This window comes from Panthera tigris, chromosome E2, assembly GCF_018350195.1.
Source record: "Panthera tigris isolate Pti1 chromosome E2, P.tigris_Pti1_mat1.1, whole genome shotgun sequence".
In the NCBI taxonomy this organism is placed as follows: domain Eukaryota; kingdom Metazoa; phylum Chordata; class Mammalia; order Carnivora; family Felidae; genus Panthera; species Panthera tigris.
The window spans coordinates 13,711,488-13,724,656 of record NC_056674.1 but is presented as its reverse complement, the minus strand read 5'-3'; the positions used below and the strand labels follow the sequence as shown (position 1 = coordinate 13,724,656).

The window sequence follows — 13,169 nt, the reverse complement described above, 5'->3', positions numbered from 1 at the left end:
GAGGAGATCCAGCACCTTTCCTAACGGTTAGACCTCACAGTCTCCAGAAGCAAAACCCAGCCCCTTTCCTGATTTCTGCCCCAGACGCGCTGACACCAAAAATTGATGCCATTAGTAATACTTGACTGAATGTTGAGTGCCACTTGGAAGGTCACTTCTCTGTGTACAGCCTGCCTTCGCCCTCTCTCCCTCCTCCCTCTTTTCAGATTCTCCTTCTCTTTGTGCAGTTCAGTTCAGCTCCCACTCCCAGACTCCACCCCTCAACCCTCCAGGCCCTCAGAGTTCTGCATGATGAGGGCCTTCCTTTCAGCAGAACCTTCCTCACTTTTCCCCACAAAAGCAACTGTTCAGCGAAACTAGTAATGAAACTGACTCTTTTTTCTTTAGAAGTTTGTGGCAGACGTAGTGACCATGGCAGGTTTAATCTGCCTTTGCCTGTTTCTTCCGTCAGGCGAAGAGCCGTTCTCCTATGGCTACGGAGGCACTGGGAAGAAGTCCACCAACAGCCGGTTCGAGAACTATGGAGACAAGTTTGCAGAGAATGATGTGATTGGCTGCTTTGTGGTGAGTGCTGGCAGCCCGTGGGGGTTGGCAGAACCAAACGTTGGTCCTGTCAGCTGGACTTGCAGACATCGTTCCCAGAATACCTCTGGTGATTGTCTGCCTCATGTCCAGCCTCTTTTGCTATGGCTCTTTGTCTTTCTTTACCAGACTGGAACGTTGACTGTCATTTTGTGCAAAATTCTGCCATTCCGCCCCCTCTGGTCTTTCGCGCGAAGCTGTCAGATGGCACCCTGGAGAGGTTTGGGGACATCAGGTGTGCACAGCCTTCCTCCAATCCCAGATACCAGAGGGACATTTTCTAAAAATTTTTTCAATGTTTGTTTATTTTTGAGAGAGAGTGTGAGTGGGGGAGAGGGAGAGAGAGAGAGGGAGACACAGAATCAGAAACAGGCTCCAGGCTCTGAGCTGTCAGCACAGAGCCTGTCTCGAGCTCAAACTGATGGACCGTGACCTGAGCCAAAGTTGGATGCTAAACCGACTGAGCCACCCAGGAGCCCCTCAGAGGGACGTTTTCTAAACAAACCCAGGGATTTCTTGTCTTGCTCTGCTGCTCAGTAGCCTTTGCTATTGGCTCTTGCCCCACTGTGGCATCATCTCATCCCAGAACCTCTCCTTTCACCTCATGCTGGTTGAACCGGCTTCCTACAGTGCAGTCTTCTAGAAGGGCAGGGGTGCATGCAAAATAAAACAAGAGATAGGCTGGCTGCACTGCTCTCCAACACTGCTGTCCGCTGACAACAGTGACTGACCCTCGATGGTGCTGCCGGCTCAGGCCAGACTCCCTAGACCCAGCTCCTGCTCGCCTGCTCACAGCCCCGGGCAGCGGCCTCCCTGCATGGCAGCTGTGCTCTCCATAAGGAACTTCACACCTACCTCAGAACTCTGTGTGGGCTCATTAAGCCAACCTGTTAGCAGCACTCCTAATGATGCTTGGAGCATAGTAAGTGCTCAGTAAATACCACTCAACAGTGTTCCAGTAGGAGTTCTAGATGTGGTAAAGTGTGTCAGGTGAGGCACCAGCTGGGGTGGCCCCCTGGGCACTTCCTCTTAGTCTGTTCTCCCTTCCTCCCTCTCGTGTGTACACATGTACTCTTTCTTTTTTCCTTCAGTGTCACTTTAAGAGAAATTTCTGACTTAAAGAAAAGCCGTAAGAAAGCTCAGCCTTGCCCAGATTCTAACATTTGCCGATTTACTTTGACCAGTTTTCAAATATACATGTATGTGTGTATGATTTGCATCTGACCCCTTTGAAAGTGGGGTGCCAGCATTATGTCTTTAGTCCTTAACTCTTCAGCGTGCATTTCCTAAGAATAAAGCTGCTGTATCCACCACAGTACAGTTGTCAAATTTAATGCTGATGTAATGCCATTATCTACTCCACAGTCCACACTTAAATTTCGTCTGTTGTCCCAACGATATCCTTTACAGCAATTTTGTTCCTGGTCCAGGATCCAGTCCAGGATCATGGATTGTATTCTCTTGTTAGGCCTTTTAAGTTTGAAACAGTTTCCCAGTCTTCTATCTTTTGTGACTTCATTCTCTTTTTAATAAAAAAAAACCATGTTTTCTTAAACAAAAATTAACCATGTTTAAATGCTACAAACTACTTTAAACCTTGCTTTTTTCCCCCCATTTAACAGTAAATCTTGGCTCTCTTTTCCCCTCCACACAGAGAATATAGATCTGGCTCAATGAAAAACTTTTTAAAAAGTTTTTTATTATTTATTTATTTTGAGAGAGGGAGAGAGAGTGAGTGGGGGAGGGGCAGACAGAGAGGGAGAGAAAGAATCCCAAGCTGGCCCCACCCCAGCAGCACAGAGCCTGATATGGGCCTCGAACCCATGAACTGTGAGATCATGACCTGAGCCAAAACCAAGAGTCAGATGCTTAACCGACTGAGCCACCCGGGTGCCTCTGAAAACATTTTTGAATAGTTAATGAATTCCTGTGGTTCCCAAAGATATTAAGAGATATATATCAAAAGATTTGCGTGTAAAGTTGTCTTCAGACCTTCCCTCTCTGCCCGTTGTTCGTTCACGTTTACCCTCCCTGTACAGGAACCTGCAGGTACCTAATACAAGAAAGATGATTGTCGTATTTCTTCTTTTACACAAAAGGTGGTATATCATACATGTCATCCTGCATTGGTTTTTGCTTATTTATCTTAGAACTTTTTTCGTATCACTACCTAGAAGACTTTGTTTTTTCACATGTGGTGAAAGGGGTTTCAGCAGGGTGTTTTTTCATTGTGTGGATCTCCCATCCTCAACCAGCAGACATTTGGTTAGTTTCTCCCCATTTTATTTGGTGGCGGCCTAGTCTTCTGATGCAGACATCAATTTACCCTGCGCTCATTTAGCCAGTGTCCTGTTGATGGACCAGAAAGCTATTCGCTGGGAGAGTCCATGGTGCGGTGACAGCCTGTCCTTTTCCCGTGTACCAGACAGAGTATCTTGGGGATCTTTTTGTATTTCTGTACATGGAGTTTCTCCATTCTGTAGTCTCTCCCACTTCCCCGTGGAGCACAGCTGGCAGTGCTGGGGTGGGTGATTTGCACATAAATCTTTGCATTCTGGTAGGAATCTACCTGCAGTGTTTATTCCTGAAAGTGTAATTTCTGGGTCAGGGGTGTATTTTTAAATTTTGATGGCTGCCACCGAGACTGCACTCCAAAGAGGTTGTAGAATTTTAACATGTCATCAGTGTGTGGCAGCATCTGCCAGACTCTGTCCCATCCAGGTGTGAGGTTCTGTGAGCATGTGGCAGTTTGGAACTATAGGCCTTGACTCTTGACTACAACTAAATCATTCAACCAGGTACCCCTCAACTTCGATATTAAAGATTCTGTGTGCAGTTTTTCTTTTTTCAAATGGTGCCATAACTTTTTTAAAGGGTGAGGGGTTGGAGCAGATATGAAAATGCAGTGACCTGAGGGAACCCGGGGGAGCACATTAGCATTAGATCTCAAGTTGTCAGCCTTCACAAAACAGGACAGAATGGCTGCCAGGCAGAGAGAACGGTAGAACCGTAAGGAACGTTGTACTTGGAGCCCTGGGGACGACACGACATGTGAGAGATGAGGCTGCAGAACTGGTGGGCTCTGAATAACACCAGGTGTGATGACTTTGAGGTTTGAGACCCTGGACGGGCACCAGGGTGTTCTAGCAGGAGTGACACAACCACACTTGCCTCTTGGACAGATGGCCCCATTGGTGGTGGATTCATCATTTGAGGGTGCTGGTTTGTGTACAATATGGCGAGTTCCCCTAGTGAAGCTGGTGGCCGGAAGGAAGGCTGACCTCCAGGATGTTCATCTCCATGTTAGAGTAAAGATGACCTGGGACACCCTGGCTCTGGTGGGAAGACACAGCAGGGATCCTGCTGCAGGATTCAGTTTGACAGATGTTTGTGTGTCTGCCCTGCGTGGTCTTGACCTCTGTGGGCACTTAAAAATGAGCAGATAAGGATCGTATAGAGCTGTGTCCTGTGGTCACTGAGAATGGTGTTGAGGAAGCCACTTAGGGAAAGGAGTTCTCGCTGCTTCTCAAAGGACGAGTCCCAAAGCGGTCTCCCCATTCAAGAGGGAAAGAATACCATGTCTTGTGCTTTTATATCAGGAACCCGACCTTGTACTTACTTTGGTTTAGTCTGCCATCTGATCCCAAGGTTTTTTTTGTTGGTCTTTGTTTTTTTAACTTTTGAGAGAGACAGAGACAGAATGCGAGTGGGTTAGGGGCAGAGAGAGAGGGAGACACAGAATTCAAAGCAGGCTCCTGGCTCTAAGCTGTTAGCACAGAGCCCGATGCGGGGCCTGAACTCACAAGCTGTGAGATCATGACCTGAGCCGAAGTCAGACGCTCAACCGACTGAGCCACCCAGGTGCCCCATGATCCCAAGTTTTGAGTCTCCCTTAAATGTAAACCTTTACCGTGCACCCAAAGTGATCTTTCTGAAACAGCTTTGACCATGCCACTCCCTTGTTGGAAACAAGTCAGGGGTTCTGCTCTGCCATCAACATGAAGTCCAAATTCCTGAGGTGACAGAGAGCCCCTCGCTATGCTAAGGGCAGGGACCGTGTCTCCTCCCCACCACTGCAGCCCAGCGAAGTGCCTGGTGTCTTGGACTGATCGCTCCCAGCAACCCCCTTAGTCCTCAGAACAGTCCTTTGCAACATAGAATCTTAGGATGGCTCCCTTGTTTGATAAGGAAACTGCAGATGAAACCTCAAGGTCACACAGTGAGTGAATAGCAGAGCTGAAGCAGTCTGCCTTCCTAAACGGCCTTAACCACTGCACTCCAGCCACTTGGCAGGAACTCTGTAAATAGTTGTTGAATGAACAAATACGGTCTTCGCCTGGCCCTCCAGCTGTACCTGAAATTACTTCTCCCTCATCTGTCATGCTACAGCCGGGCTGACCCTTTGTGCCCTCACCACCTGATTCATATACAAACACCACCTCTCTTTAGGACTCACTCCTCCCACCGCAGACATGGCTCGTTTCCACTTCTTGTCCAGGACTTGGCTTATAGGTCCTCTCCTCAGAGAATCCTGCTCTTGAATAGGTGCCCTCACCAATTCAAGGTGCCCTCGCCAAACAGTCTGATTCCCTGCTAGGCCCTGAGCTCTGTCAGGCCCAGAGCACCACGGGCACCCGCACCGGGAAGAGCAGGAGCTGGAGGATGTGTGGTGTGTGGCGAACAAACAAATGCACACGTTTGTAGAGCTGGGCTTGACTCAGAAGACCCTGCTGTGAGGCTTTCTTTCCATCTGTTCTCTCCACAGACTGCCCTTGCTGGGCTTGAGGACAGACTCCCCTTTTCCTTCATCTTTGTCTGAGGCTAGGCACAAGACGGAGCTTCCTAGGATGACACATGTCACAGCCTTGGGGTTTGGGGCAAGGAAGGCTTTGGCCACACCTTCGCGGCTGTTTCTTGGTGACGCCTCGTGTGTCTGTGTTGGGGGAGGGATGCATTTAGATGTGGGAAGGAAGCTGAGTTTCCTCTCCCTACATCTGCTCCCGCTCAGCTTTGGCTCCCGATGCCTTAAGCTGAACATTGGCAGTTATCTTCCTTTGGCTTTGTCTCCTAGGACTTTGAATGTGGAAATGATGTGGAACTTTCCTTCACCAAGAATGGGAAGTGGATGGGCATTGCCTTCCGAATCCAGAAGGAAGCCTTGGGAGGTCAGGCCCTCTACCCTCACGTCCTGGTGAAGAATTGTGCAGTGGAGTTCAACTTCGGGCAGAGGGCAGAGCCCTACTGTTCCGTCCTCCCAGGCTTCACCTTTATCCAGCACCTTCCCCTGAGCGAGCGGATCCGGGGCACCGTGGGACCAAAGAGCAAGGCAGAGTGTGAGGTGAGTGGGCCCGGAAGACTGAATTGGAGGCCGCTTCTCCAGAGCCACATTGCTGCCAAGGCAGAAGGGAGACCCTGCAGTGGGGTGGTGAAAGCGGCACAGCCTCACTGAGGGAGACACCTGGGGCCTCTTCCTCCAGGCTTCCCAGGGCTGGGAGACAGTGGTGAGGGGGTGAGTGTGGCCTGGAAGAGGGAGGGGCTGGGGTGAGAGACCGAAATCTTGGAAAGGTTCCCCAAAAAAGTTGTCATGGCTCCATCCACACTGCTCCGTCAGTGAGGTCAGGATCTTGGAAAAGGAGGCTTTCCTCCCAGCAGACAGGGATGTGAAGGCACTTCCGGTGAGTGCATTCTTGAAGGAGGTTGTGCACTTCCATCCCCTAACGCTGCCAAGGCTAAGAACAAAAATGACAACTATCTTGGGGGTGATGAGGCTGCAGAAGCTGTACTGGTGAGCTTTGCTCTCAAGATAATGTTTTACTAGATACATAAGTGATTTGATGTTTATTCTAAAAAACTAAACATAAAGGTTAGTTCCCCATAATTCCACCGTTTGCAAATAAGTTTACTGTTAAAGTTTTCAAGTTTATGCTGTCCTTTTTGCTATGCTAGGTGCCTGGTTTATACACACACACTTATAATTGAGAACTTAAAGCATAAGCATTTTGGTATCCTCCCTTTCATTCAACATTATTTTGTGAGCTTTATCCTACTACACGAACTCCTCTTTTTAAACTCACTTATAATGGTCTTAAAAATTCATCATTCCCCCTCTTGTTGGGCATTTAGGTTGTATCTAGTGTTTGCCAAATTCTGAATGTACTACTAAATAAGTACCATGCTTGTCGTCATGCATGTTAGTCTGTTCCCGTCTCAGACTCCAGGAAGGTTGTACCCGCTTCTTGTGCCCACTACGTGTACCATGCCCAGTGCATCGCCCTCCCTGGGCTTTTCCCTGTCAGAGGCCACTTCATCCTGTCTATCAAAAATGTAAATAATAATGATAACAGCACTTGATTTTGTGCTCACCCCATGCCAGGCCCTCTGTTAAGAGCCTGACACACCTCATGTCTTTGAATCCCAGCAGCAACACTGTGAGGTAGACGCTCTCATTGCTTCTATTTCCCAGAGGCAGCCATGAGGTTTAGACTCACCCTCGAGGTCACCAGTGAGTGAGGGTGGTGCCAGGCTGCCATGCCACCCACTGCTACTGCTTCAGTGCCCCGCCTTGTCCCATTCTTGTAGATTCTGATGATGGTGGGCCTGCCCGCTGCCGGGAAGACCACGTGGGCCATCAAACATGCAGCCTCCAACCCCTCCAAGAAGTACAACATCCTGGGTACCAATGCCATCATGGATAAAATGCGGGTAAGGATGGTTCCCGGTCTCTCCATATTCATCTCCCACCCCCCAAGTGCTGCCCTGCAGCCAGGACCACCCACCCCTTCACCACCCTCTGTCCACAGGTAATGGGCCTGCGCCGGCAGCGGAACTATGCCGGCCGCTGGGACGTCCTGATCCAGCAGGCCACCCAGTGCCTCAACCGCCTCATTCAGATCGCCGCCCGCAAGAAACGCAACTATATTCTAGATCAGGTACTCACTGGTTGACCGTCAACGCCCCAGAAAAAGGAAGGGGCCTGTTGGGTACCTGGGAATTCTCCTCTGGTCCTTTTTTTTTTCTTTTTTCTTTTTTCTTTTTTTCCTGCATAATGCTCTTGGACTGTAGTGCTGGTCAGGGAGTCAGCCATACATGATGACACAGTGCCAGACTCAGCATAGTTCTCTGAGCCCGGTCTGTGGGTGGGGCCTGGGGCCATGATCCAGATGTAGCTCAGGCTCTCAGCAGCTCACCAGTGCAGCTTCTGCAGCTATTTAGCGAAATGGAAGGGAGGTGGATTTCTGAAATGGACAAACATGGGCTTGAATCCGAGCTCTGCCTCTTCCTAGCTGCGTGCCTGTGGGTGGCTGACCTCATCCTCCAAATCTCAGTGTTGTGGTCTGTAAAATAGAGATCATATAATGGTACCCATCTGACACATGGTCTGGCATGTGATCGCTGGAGATTGTTGTTAATTACCCTACAGAATAGGTATGTCCCGGCTTCTCTTAGCATGTTTTTATGACTATGGGATACATATTTAAGTCACGTATTTTCTTTTTTTTTAAATCACATATTTCCTACCTGCCATTTCAATTAAGAGGAAGGTTCTTAGCATCAGAAGGTCTAGGAACCTTTGAAATTAAATCATAATTTTGTATGCAGGCTCAGATGTGTATTTTAAAACAACAACTGGACAGTTTTGAGTTAGGATAGGAAGATCCTCCATGGCTGTTAGCATTCTCAAAAGTATGAGTGACCCAAACATGGTTAAGGGTCCCTGTCTCAGTAATGAGTTCCTCACGTTTACCACCTATGAGACATCATTCTTGACACTGCCCTGAAGGCTTTTTCTTTTCTTTCTTTTTTTTTTAAATAAGTGTTGTTGTGGTTGTTTTTTAATTTTTTTTTTTAATGTTTATTTTTGAGAGACAGAGACAGAATGTGAGTGGGTTAAGGGCAGAGAGAGAGGAAGACACAGAATCCGAAGCAGGCTCCAGGCTCCGAGCGGTCAGCACAGAGCCCGATGCAGGGCTTGAACCCACGAGCTGTGAGATCGTGACCTGAGCCGAAGTCGGACGCTCAACCTACTGAGCCACCCAGGGGCCCCCCCTGAAGACTTTTTCAAGTAGCAAATCCTATATGTGGGGATCTACGAACAAGCCTCTGTTCCCTTCCACCTTGCATTTGCCCTTTCTTTAAAATCTCTGAGTGCAAATACATAACCCAAGTAGTACCCCCACCCTGGCAGCCTTACCATTCATGTAGCCCTGGGTACTTTGGTTACCGTGAGTTCAAAGAGTCCTGATGATGGTGGAGCTGGTGGTGGCGCTGGCTTGTCAGAAAGGTGGTTGGAATCTCCAGGGAACCAGGTTGGCTTTGCACAGGAGTGACATCTTCTACAAAACAATTGAGTGGGAGCTCCCAGGTCAGGGGACACATGCAGATTTGGGGAGAGTGGCTCCGTGCCCCTTCCCTGTACCTTGCCCTCTGCATCTCTTCCATCGGGCTGCTCCTGAGTTATATCCTTTTCATAATAAACCAGTAAGCTGATGTTTACAGTGGAAGAAATGAGGCCTCCTAGCCAACATGGAAAAAGAGAGAGCTCATGGTAAGAAATTAGTTCTTAAAGACAAAAAGAAAAAAGCTATTGACTGATCTTTATGATCAGTCTTTAAGATCAGTGATCTTTATGATAGACAAATTTATTTAAAGGATCTTGCCAAGCAGTTAGGTATCAAGAGTGGAAATTTGGCTTGCTGACAAAACAGCCATGCTACAAAAACTAAAAGTTGGTCAAAGCCGTGCCACACCTCTCGCACTACTCTGTGATAGTGGAGATGTGAGATTCGCTCTGAGTGTTGCTATTCTGGAAGGTGGAGCTGAAAAGGTGTACTTTCATCCATTGACAAACACTGAGACCATAGGATTGAGCCCTGAAGACTCACATTTGTAAAGTACTAATTGGGTTAACGAAAAAAACAAAAAAGCAAAACAGTTGAGCACAGGATAGTCCAGGAGCCACCCAGCGTTATTCCCCCAGCTCAGCCCCATTACTGATGCATATAGCCAGCTTTCTCCCCCTTTAAAAGACTTCTTTTTCTTTCTTTCTTTTTTTCTTTCTTTTTTTTTCATGTTTATTCATTTATTTTGAGAGACAGCGTGAGCAGGGGAGGAGCAGAGAGAGTGGGAGAGAGAAAATCCCAATCCGTGCTGTTGGCGCAGAGTCCAACAAGGGGCTTGATCCCACAGACCGTGAGATTGTGACCCGAACCGAAATCAAGAGTCAGACGCTCAACAGACAGCCACCCAGGCACCCTAAGAGTTTGGTTTTTTTGTTTTTTGGTTTTTTTTAATTTTTTTTTTTAATGTTTATTTATTTTTGAGACAGAGAGAGACAGAGCATGAACGGGGGAGGGTCAGAGAGAGGGAGACACAGAATCTGAAACAGGGTCCAGGCTCTGAGCTGTCAGCACAGAGCCCGACGTGGGGCTCGAACTCACTCACTGCGAGATCATGACCTGAGCCGAAGTCGGCCGCTCAACCGACTGAGCCACCCAGGTGTCCCAGAGTTTGTTTTTTAAACAAGCCTCATTTTGCCCCATTCTTTTTGTCAGAGCATTTTGAAATTGTAGTCTGACTAGGCCCCAGTGGGACTGGATCCTAAAAGGTGTGAGAGCAGTGGTGTTTTAACACCTTGAGGATTCCTTGTTTGGACACCCCAGCAAGTATTCCCTACCTATCTTTTTCTCAGTTTGCTGGTTAAATTAACTGTGAAACCTATTTCAAATATGTGGCCCGGTGGAGAAGGATTATAGTCATAGCGGTAGATGGTCTTAACATCCGTGTTCAACATTTCAAACTGGGCTCTCTCTGGAAGTCAAGCCCTAGCACCTCAGCCAGGCATAGAACAGCTTAGCCTTCTCAGCTTGTGCTGGCTTGTTCAGGGACAGGATCCAGGGCAGTACTGGGTGCACCTGTGCTCTTCAGGGCTTCTGGCTTCCTGGTAGGGGGGACCTGCAGGTCAGGCCAAGTGATCTAGGCCAGCAGGGAGACAAAATAACCTAAACTCTGAAGGAGGGAGAAGAGTGGATTAACCACAGATCGTAGGATTGACTTGGGGTCTGAAACTATAGGTTACTCAGGCCTGGGAAGAGGTCTAAAGTCAGTGGCTTGATCTGTCTTTTTGGCTTAAGCCCCAAAAGTGGGTTCCAGAAAATCCTGGGGGTATGATACAAGATTCACAGCAGACCCCTGGCCAGATGCTGGCACTTCCCACTCCACCAGCTTTGACAATGAGGATAAGTTGATGAACAGCTGTCTCCTGAACTAGATAGACCTCCCAAAGCAGAGACAGTAACGCAGGCCATGTCCCTACAATCCCAGGATCTCAGCTCAAGGCTCTTTTTCCCTTTTCCCTCTGATTTTTCCTTAGTGTTCAGACCTCCCTCCATTTGGCTCTCCTGTTACTTAGGTTGGCCTCAGAAATGCTAGTCCTTGAGAGGGAAGGAGAAAGAAATTGTGTCCTTCTCTCTTCTGCCTTCGGCCAGGATCCCAGCCCCTACCCCAGGATGTATCTCATTGAGCACAACCTCTCAGGTGTGTTGGGGCCTGGACCTACATTCCATGATTACTTGAGTCCTCTTGAGATCATGTGGGACATCTGGGGAGGGAAAAAAAGTAGATGGACCAAAGGGGAAACTTAGGCCTCATCAGGGAAAAGAACCTATTTGAAGTTATTTGGTCAGTTTACTGGTAGAGCAAGTCACTGCTGACTTCCCAGAAAGTCACAGCCAAGAATGGTGGGAGCCTTGGTGGAAAATTAGGAAAGCTTTCTGGAGGTGGGGTGCCTAGCCAGGACATGGATGATGATAAAAGGAGTTGAGACTTTGTCCTGAGGGTGGTGGGGAGAGGGACATGACTAGCTTTGCTTGACTGGTAAAAGGCTGAAGAGCAAGGGAGAAAGAGAAGTTGGAAGCCACATTGCTTCACGTGGTCTCTGGGGGCCTCTCTTACCGGTGGAAAGCGTCTGGAATGAGATGCTGCCTGGCCTGCCCCTGACCCACCACAGGAGCTCTCCTGGAGGCTTTTGAGAGGGCCTCTGCAGGGCCATGTGTGAGGGCCCTAAACCACCCCAGAGTTGAGGACTGCAGGCTAGGAGTTCCCTCAGGGCTCTAAGAGCTCAGAGCCAGGCCAGGCAGTAATCAGAAACCGCGCTGGAGGTGACCACATTGCCAGCCCTGCCTCAGTCGTCAGAACATGTGGTTCTAGTCCCACTTTGTGTCCCTGTTGACAAGCACCATGCCTTCTCCTGAAACAAACCTAGGGCTGAGATTAGAAGCCCAAAGTTAACCGCCTGTTGTTGGCAGGTGTTAGAGAGGGAGGGGTTTCTCTTCACCTTCCCATCCCCAGAGCCTCAGCCTGTGTCATTGTTGACACTCCAGCCAATTCTCTTCCTACATGTGTGGTTCCTTCCACTGGATTCGCCTCCCTGAACCCAGAGTGAACTCTTGTCACCAGCTTTAAATTTGCTCCACGAGTCCAGCCATATTTCTGTCACTGCCAGCCTGACCCCACTGAGCTCTGGACAGGGGACAGTGGGACTCTCACAGAACTCAGGCTGGGAGCCCACTGTGTTTCTCCCTCACTCCCTCAGGCTGTCATACACTAGAGCTATCCACATAGCTTCTTTGAGGAACCCAGTTCCTGTCCTTTGGCCCATGTGGCTGGGGATTGGGGATAGCCGGGGACAGGGAGGCAAGAAACATAGCCCCAGACCTTCGTAGAGTCAGCATCTTCAAGCAGGGTGGGACTGGGAGAAGCAGGAGCTGGACAGAGGGATCCCACACAGCTGGAAAAGCTGACCTAGCTGTTGTGCTGGTCTCCTAGCAACAGCCACCAGCAGCCCCTAGTGACCATAGCAGTGCTGGGCCGGCTCAGGGGCCCTGACCTCACTGTGTTTGCTGTAGCAACAGCCACCAGCAGCTAACTCCCTTTCCTCCTGGAAGCCAGGCATTTGCATTTCTACTGGCCTGGTTCAGGCACTTCCCTTCCCCAAGCCCAGGACTAAGGGGGAGGGACAGGCAGTCTTGAAAACACTCGCCAAGTGTGTTCTCAGCACCTCCGTTCCAGGGTGTCTGAGGAGCCATCCCTCCAAGTCTAGCCACTTCCCCCGACGGAGGCCAGCTATTTATGAGTCGGTTCTGCTCCGCCCCCACCCCTCCTATCCCCAGAAGCTACAGGGACAAGCCTCTGCCCCCCATCTGCCCCTTGGGAAACCTCCAGGCGGTGTTTATCCATGTCCTCAGGGTTCGAGGCAGTCAAAATAGGATCGCTTCTTAAGAGCAAGAACATGGAATGGGTTGTCCGTAGAATGATCTAGGGCCACAGTCACACTGGCACCTATTCACTCTGGCCTTTGTGCCAGGAGAAAAACCTCATTATTTAGCTAGAGGAGGCCAAATTCTATCTTGCTATGATCAGATGCCACTTTCTGCTTTGCCTTTAGGAATGAGTCCAGGAAGAGCAGTGGAGAGAGGGACCTTTCCTCTAACCTGATGTGCCTCTTAACCATTTGTGGCCCAAGGCCTCTCCTTGGGCTGGTCCCAGGTCCCAGCCTGGGTGTCCTCCTGCCCCTCCTTGAAGGGTGGAAC

The 13,169-nt window shown here is 49.2% G+C and overlaps 1 protein-coding gene and 1 long non-coding RNA gene across 3 annotated transcripts in view; one reads left to right on the top strand and one right to left on the bottom strand.

Annotated features, from left to right (window-relative positions):
* The window catches only part of HNRNPUL1 (heterogeneous nuclear ribonucleoprotein U like 1), a 34,657-nt gene that overhangs the window by 13,740 nt on the left and 7,748 nt on the right, over window positions 1-13,169 (top strand). For both annotated transcript variants that reach the window (XM_042970762.1, XM_042970763.1), the window contains exons 7-10: window positions 452-564; window positions 5,654-5,920; window positions 7,162-7,284; window positions 7,383-7,511. In XM_042970762.1, coding sequence (XP_042826696.1) covers window positions 452-564; window positions 5,654-5,920; window positions 7,162-7,284; window positions 7,383-7,511 — 632 coding nt within the window. The remainder of the gene's footprint in view (window positions 1-451; window positions 565-5,653; window positions 5,921-7,161; window positions 7,285-7,382; window positions 7,512-13,169) is intronic.
* Window positions 7,624-12,376, bottom strand: LOC122234397. The gene is made up of 3 exons (XR_006212190.1): window positions 12,295-12,376; window positions 8,774-9,096; window positions 7,624-7,916 (listed from the first exon to the last, which is right to left on the bottom strand). It is a non-coding gene; the product is annotated as an uncharacterized LOC122234397 (long non-coding RNA).